Raw genomic sequence first — 7901 nt, forward strand, 5'->3', positions numbered from 1 at the left:
GGGGAGGGGGGTGCTCCACTGCTGCAGCACTGCTGACCCTTGGAGACCACCCAGGCCAGCCCTGAACTTAGCTCAGGAAACTGAGGCCCCAACAGGAGGGGGTGAATTTGCTCATGTGTCTCAGTTGGCTGGGTGGCAGGACCTGGACAAGAACCAAATTTCTTGACTTCTGGTCCAGTGCCCTTTTCCCAGCATGAGAATCAGACATGGGCAGGGCCAAATAGGTCAAAAGGAGGACTAGGGACTTAAATTCGAGAGCTCTGAATCTGAGTCCTAACCTGCTGGGTGACTTGGGGCAGGAAGCACCTGCTCTTTGGGTCCACCTGCCTCACCTCTTCCCTTGGACTTTACCTAAGGGGCCTGCGGGGTCTAACGCCCACCCCAGCACCCAACCTCCACGTGTGGGGTGAAAGGGGCAGGTATAAGAACACGGCTGCCGCCCAGGCGCTCTGCCTCAGCCACTTCATAGGCAACGGGAGAAGTGTCTGCTGCCCCACCAGGCGTAGTCCAGCGCTGGAAGCCATTTGTTCCAAGCAAAGCCCCCCACTCTACCCCTTACACTGACTCCCTCCTCCGCACAGGGACAAACCCACAGCCTCACCTGCGCGCGCGCACACGTACACATACACACACACACCCTCACACTGGCACACCCGTCCTGTGCATTCATAGTCACCGGGACCCACTCCCTCGCTCACACACTCCCACACTTGTCCAGCCACCGCCCTCCCTTGTGCCCACGCCGTTCCTCCTTTCGCGCTCCAGGGGCTAGAGCCTCAGCACCGGCGCCCGAACCCCTGGTTCGGTTGCGGGTGAGGGCAGAGAAGCCGCGGCCAGCCGCGCCCCCACTGGCTTCCGGCCCCCGCGTGGGCCCGCCTTTGGCCCCGCCCCGCCCGGGCCCCGCCCCTGGGCCAGCCCCGAGGATGTGAGCTCACTCCCTCCTCCCTGCTCCCGACACCTCCAGGAAGCGCCCGCCCGAGGTCTCGGCCCGCTCGCTGTCAACGGGCCGGCCGGGGAGTCGGCAGCACGCCAGGCCGCGAGCCGGAGCCGCCGCCCCGGCCCCTCCCGGTGCCACACGCAGTAACTGCTTTCCAGATGGGTATGGAGTGAAGGCGGCGGCTACGGGGCCGAAGCAGCGCCCCGCTGCCATACCCCACCCCACACGGGACCGGTGGGTCGCTGGGAGAGCGCGGGCGCGCACGCCACGCCCACCGCGCTTCCTGCCTGTCCTCGTGACCGCGCGCGCACGTGCTCCGGCTTCTCGGCGCTCCAGGTCGTGACCTAGGTTTGGCCGCCCCGGCCACGACCCACCTAGAGCCGACGCAGGCCGGGTCCGGTAGGCTGCAGTCAGGGAAGCGGCGGAGACTCGGGCGCCCGCCGAGCAGGTCTTAGTAGCAGGCCCCGTGGGCGAGCAGTGGTTTCGCCATGAACCCCAGGGGCCTGTTCCAGGACTTCAACCCAAGTAAGTTCCTCATCTACGCTTGCCTGCTGCTCTTCTCGGTGCTGCTGCCCCTTCGCCTGGACGGCATTATCCAGTGGAGCTACTGGGCAGTCTTCGCCCCCATATGGCTGTGGAAGCTCCTTGTCATCGCAGGCGCCTCGGTGGGGGCCGGTGTTTGGGCCCGCAACCCTCGCTACCGCACCGAAGGGGAGGCCTGCGTGGAGTTCAAAGCCATGTTGATCGCCGTGGGCATCCACCTGCTCCTGCTCATGTTCGAAGTCCTGGTCTGCGACAGGGTGGAGAGGGGGACCCACTTCTGGCTGCTGGTCTTCATGCCACTTTTCTTCGTATCCCCTGTGTCCGTGGCTGCCTGCGTGTGGGGCTTTCGACATGATAGGTCACTCGAGCTGGAGATCCTGTGCTCTGTCAACATCCTGCAGTTCATCTTCATCGCCCTAAGGCTCGACAGGATTATCCACTGGCCGTGGCTAGTAGTGTTCGTGCCCCTCTGGATCCTCATGTCATTCCTCTGCCTTGTCGTCTTGTATTACATCGTCTGGTCCCTCTTGTTCCTGCGGTCCCTGGATGTCGTTGCCGAACAGCGAAGAACACACGTGACCATGGCCATCAGCTGGATAACGATTGTCGTGCCCTTGCTCACTTTTGAGGTTCTGCTAGTGCACAGATTGGATGGCCACAATACATTCTCTTACATCTCCATATTTGTCCCCCTTTGGCTTTCATTAATAACTTTAATGGCCACAACATTTAGGCGGAAAGGGGGCAACCATTGGTGGTTTGGTATTCGCAGAGATTTCTGTCAATTTCTGCTTGAAATTTTCCCATTTTTAAGAGAATATGGGAACATTTCATATGACCTACATCATGAAGATAGTGACGATGCTGAAGAAACATCTGTTCCAGATGCTCCTAAAATTGCTCCAATGTTTGGAAAGAAGGCCAGGGTAGTTATAACCCAGAGCCCTGGAAAGTATGTCCCCCCACCTCCCAAGTTAAATATTGACATGCCAGATTAAACCTGTCTTCTAGGGAGTGCCCATATGTGGACTAGAAACCCACCTTATTTTTGCCTCTTTGTTTATCCATCCCAAACCTGGAACTGAAAATAGGCTCCAAACACCATCATCTCATGCCATGTTGGAGATTGATGCCTATCAGTGACTCCATCAGTATGTACCATAGATGTAGGAGGTTATTTGAATATATGGCCACGTGTGTGGTGTGTGACTTGTGAAGGAACTTGCTTTCCAGGTTGGTGCTTAAAGAGCTAGCTGGGAGCGGTAGGATTGTTTTAGTAGGTCCTCAAATGGAATAATTACGCAATTGGGTTTTTTTAAAAAGTGGTACTACATCTATCAAAAGTATTATTTTAAAAAGTATTTTTATACACTGCTAGACTGTATTTCAGATTGTGCCTGTTGTGACAATAGTAAATGTAAAGAGTTCTGCCACTTGTTTATAAACCTCATAGTTATTTTTAATGTTCCTACTGTTAAAATAGTTTTTCTTTGGGCTTTACTGGTAGCCTTTGATAGCCTAGTAGGTGAATTTTTCTAATGTAGTGAATCTGTGCATATATGATATTTATATGAATATTTTAGCAATGTAATATATTACATTGAATTCTAGTTCTGTGCATTACAATGTATTATGTAAAAGTATTTTTTTAAGTTTCTATGTGAAGATACATGTCTATTGCAGATGTCCTTAAAGATTGCTTAAAACAACATGCACCCAGTGTGGGATCTATCAAAGTATTAGGCATAAATAGAGGGATTGAAAATCTCAAGAATCCTAATATTCAAGTGTTAAATGACTCAGTCTGCACAGTTTTAAGGTCTCTCTTGGAACCACCATCCTTTGGGAACAGTGACATGCTCCAGTGGTACAGCGTCATAAAGTGACATTTAACTAGCACCTTGAATTTTTCCATATAGGCAGTAACATCTCTTGAGGAGTAACTGAAGCAAGCAACAAATGGTTTGTACATTTCTAAGAATCTTAAAGTATTAGTTGACCGTTATATAAAGTTTTTCTTGTCATTGCAAAGTTGGAGAGAGTGGCCTCAACCAGAAATGGCCTGCAGGGTCAGCTGTTATTTTAAGGTCCAAACTTTTTGCTCTGTCAGCAACAGAAATAATAGTTCAGGTTTTTTGTTGTTGTTGTTGTTTAATTAGTACAGTATTTCTTTAGGTACTAGTGATACACCAGGGAATCGGGCAAAAACCAGATCCTGGGAGAGTAATGTTCTTATGACTGAGAACAAATAAATACTTTCAAAAGGAGGTTACTACTGGGGAAAAGGCTGGAGGGAATTTATTTTTATTAGCAACTTAGTAAAAATAATCTAAATTGACCTCCATATAAATTAAGTAGATAAGTTACCTGGCACATGGGCATGCTAACAGAAGCCAGGCCTTGGAAACCTGAATACCTGAAAGCCTGTAGGTGCCGCAGCTCAGTTTAGTTGTCTAGGACTGAGCCAAGGTCACACACGCACATTGTTGCTTTACGCCAACTGTCAGGCCTGAACAACAGTGGATGTAACATTTCATAAACAAAGATTCATTTATTCATTTTCTCAAATATTCATTGAGGATCTACTCTGAGCCAGACATGGTTCTAGGAAATGCCGATACATGGGAGAGCAATTCAGTTGTGGCTCCTGCCCACACGCTCATAGTATACAATTAAAAGTGACAAGAAGATAGGGCTCATCAGCCTACCTGTAGGAAGGAACAAGCCAAGAGCAGGTTGTGCAAAATGTTTGGAAGGATGCTACCAACCTTGGGTTGAACTTCATCTGGAACTTTAGGCCCATTTTGTTTGCAGGAGCCCAGTGCCCCCTGATCGCCCTTCCATCCCCAAATAATATCACAAAGACCTGAACTTACTCTTCAGTAAAGCTTAGGAGTGGACAAGCAGGTTCCTAGAGGAATTGAAGGGAAGACTTGGGGGCAGCAGTGGGATCACCAGTCCCTCCTGGCTACAGTGTGAGGCTATGGGCTTGTTGGGACCTGAAACGATCTCTCCTAACCTGATGGGCCCCTCCCACACTCACCTGACCTGCCTTACTTCCTCCACTCCAAGGTGGTCTAGTGTTGGAGAGCCAGTGTCTGAATGATGACGGCTTTCTCACCCAGGTAGGTCATCCCATCAGACCTCTTTCCTGCCTTAAGACCATTAAGTAAAAAACAGCAGGAAAGTTATTTAGTCTGTAAAAGTTACCTAACTGCCATGCCCCTTCGATTATTCACAATATTTAACATGTTAAATTCTGTGTAACTGTAGTTTCTCCTGTACAATGATGTATTAGCTTTTGCTGCAAAATAACCTCAAAAATATCAGTGGCCTACAATTATAAACTCTGGCTTCTACAAGTTAGCTGCAGCAGTTACACTCCAGGCCGTGGATCTGGTCCAGAACACCGTAACGTATCCCTTATACTATTTTGGGTCCCAAGTAAAGGAGTAGCGTTTCCTGGGCCGTGTTCTTTCTCACGGCAGAAGCACAAAAGACCGTGCTAAACCCTACAAGCACAAATATAGCCCCTGCCCACATGTGATATGTGTTGAGTATACTCATTCTGTTGAGCAAAGCACAAGGCCAAGCCTGACCTCAGCAGAGTAGACTAGTACACACCCAAGGAACAGTGACATATTCTGCACAGATGTTATAAGATAGTTTTAAAGATGAGAAAGAAATCACAAAATTTGTGGTCAGAATGATTTTTCCCCTCTGTTTTACAAACATTCTGTACTTTTTGGAAGTTAATTGTTTAATATTGTAATAATAATTAGGAAATCTGTGGTGGAGGCAGGGGACTTGAGGTGAGTTGAAGAAGAGCCTATATTTAGACTCCTCTGTACACTGAAAAGGACCCACACAGGACAGTTTTTCATGATGGAAAGGTCAAGCCTGGGCAAGGGGAGACCAGCCGGGCAGGAGGCGCTGGGAAACGAAGAAGCAGTCTAGACAGGCCTAGTCAGCACACTAGATGAGGGAGGAGGCAGGCTTTCCCATTCAGCCCTCCGCAGGGGTCCAGATGGCATATGTGCGAAAGTGACAGGCCCAACTCGGTAAAGGAAACTGAGAAGTTACAGGTGGCTTGCAGCCTGACAAGAAGGCCAAGATCTAGCTCAGCAAGCACACAGGGATTAAGAGAAGTTGTGCAGCCAGAAACTTCAGATGAAGTTGTACCTCAGGGACCATTGGTGAGGATGCTGCAGCTGGTACCCCACCACTGGCCACATGGCACTGCCACCTAAATAGTAAATGCCACCAGTGTCACCCCCACTACCACAGTAATTCCTCTGTAGTCTCTGCCATGAGCCCAAGATTAAAGTACCAGGAAAGAGGATCGGATTAGGAAAGCCTCAGAAACAGTCATTCTGCAGCTTCTGGGACATGAGAGATTATTTGGCTTCTTTAGCTCTAGTAGGAGGCAGGACTCTGCCAGAACACACTCAGTAGAGATCTGGCCCCAAAAGAAGGGTGTCCAGATACTGGGTAACCAAAAATAATAACAATTGCGCTACACTGAGCCCCTTGGCTGATGTACTTCCTTCTTGTCATGTCCCACATAAAAAATCGTTCTCCTGTCTAGCATGCTACAACCGACCTTGCAACAGAACAGTGGCTCATCCCTTCCCAAAGGGAGAAAGGAGACAATCCCAAACTCCCTCATCAATTACTTCATCCAGCTCTTCATCTGGGATATTTGGAGGTGTCTCCTCCTCCTCTAGTTCTGTCACAGTTCTCTCCATATAGTCTAGAATGTGTAGATTAAAGCTAACAACCACAGCATGTCTCCGAAGTGCGGTCCAAGGACACCTGGGGTCAACGAGGTCCTCCCCCAACTATACCTCTGGTGGAAACCAACTCTTTTCATATTCTTTAACCTGGACAACACACTGCAACAGTTTGAATGCACAAGCAGAAAAGAGAATGCAGCTGCTTTCTATTAAGCCAGACATTAAATATTTGCAAAAATGCAAAACCAGTTCAACTCTTCTATCCATCATTTTGTTTGTTTGTTTGTTTTGGAAAATATGGTTATTTTTCATTTTATAAAAAAAAGTGTAATAGAGTTACTGTTTTTAAAGGAATTAATAAATTTTCTAAAAGTCATTGGCTTTCATTTCTACCATGGTAAATGTTATAACTCATGAACAAAAGCTTGTTGAGGTCCTCAACGGTTCTTAAGAGTGTTAAAGGGGTGCTGTGACCAAAAACTTTGATCACTGCTCCCTTATATTTTAGTGGGGGAAAGAGGAAAGAAAATAAAAATTGGGTGAAAGATGTTAAAATCCATATGACATAGCAGGGAAGGAAAAAGAATAGACCACCATCCTTTCTGCAAGAGATCATAGGATGGCTTCTCTCCTCTGTGAGAAGACAGACACTCCCATTTTACTCCACTGGCACCTTGGGTGGGTGAGTTATTTAACCCAATAGGGTAGTTCACACCTTTGTTCTTGGGGCCCTGAACCTTTGCTGGTCCTGCGTCTCTCATTTAATTTCACCTAGAACTAAAAGGGGCCAAGGGGATCTCCTGGATTCTGTCCGTTAGTCTCCCCCCATTTTGTAGCAGTAACACTATTTCCCCTAGATAGTCCTAAAGGGTGGTGGTGCTGACTGGGGTTGTTGCTCTGACTGTCAAGAGGACATAGGGATAGACAGTCACTCCCCCGGAGCTCACAGGCCATCCTCCCTCTGTGTTTTCAGGATGTCCTGTTTGTTAAATAGCTTCACAGAAGGGCAGGGCAGAGAGCGGAAGTGGTTTTGAAACCTCTCTCCACCACAGCAGTTAAGAGCTCTCTGGCCCCCCTCCCAGGCTCTCTGCCTCTGCCCTTTCTTTGTGTGTGTCACTGTCCTCTCACCCTGTGCCCGGCCTCAGCTACAGCCAGACACCTGGGGGCCTCATGCTTCTTCCTGGGACATCAGTGACATTCTTGTGCAGAAACTGGGACCATGTGGTCCACCACATCTCTTGTCCCACTGCAAACCCCTGACAGTTCCCCCACAGCCCTGTCACAGCGACCTACTTTCCTGGATGAGTTCCAAACTCCAACCACCGGGCAGTGTAGCCAGCCCTCCTCCCTCTTCTCCGTACTGCGACCCTCCTCCTCAAGCCTCACCTCAGCCTGAGCAACTCTCTAGACGTCATATGGCTGAAGTCTCTCCCTTTTCAGCCACTCTGGCATTTTGACCTGGCCCTTCCAGGCTTTAACCAAGGGCAGCAAGTAATGTGGGAAGTTCAAAGACTCATTCACGAATCTGAGTGAGACCTTTCCAGGAAGCCAGTCTCCCCACACCCTGGGTAACCAGCCACCGATGAGAACAAAGTCTGGGCACCCCGCCTCCTGCTTGTGGCAGTTTCCCCAGGCCAGTGCTAATACACTGCCAGGGCTGCCCTGACTGGTCCCCGCACACCCTC

The 7901-nt window shown here is 49.2% G+C and overlaps 1 protein-coding gene across 1 annotated transcript; it reads left to right on the forward strand.

Annotated features, from left to right (window-relative positions):
- The first annotated feature begins 940 nt into the window (after positions 1-940).
- Positions 941-3251, forward strand: TMEM185B (transmembrane protein 185B). The gene has a single exon (XM_039872645.1). It carries the CDS (start codon positions 1426-1428, stop codon positions 2476-2478), a length of 1053 nt encoding a protein of 350 aa, XP_039728579.1. The 5' UTR covers positions 941-1425; the 3' UTR covers positions 2479-3251.
- Positions 3252-7901: the final 4650 nt, after the last annotated feature.

Source organism: Pteropus medius, unplaced genomic scaffold (assembly GCF_902729225.1).
Source record: "Pteropus medius unplaced genomic scaffold, Ma_sr-lr_union100, whole genome shotgun sequence".
Taxonomy (NCBI): domain Eukaryota; kingdom Metazoa; phylum Chordata; class Mammalia; order Chiroptera; family Pteropodidae; genus Pteropus; species Pteropus medius.

Bases quoted from the DNA above. Each gene is read 5' to 3' on its own strand.
- TMEM185B (XM_039872645.1), top strand. From the start codon at position 1,426: ATGAACCCCAGGGGCCTGTTCCAGGACTTCAACCCAAGTAAGTTCCTC.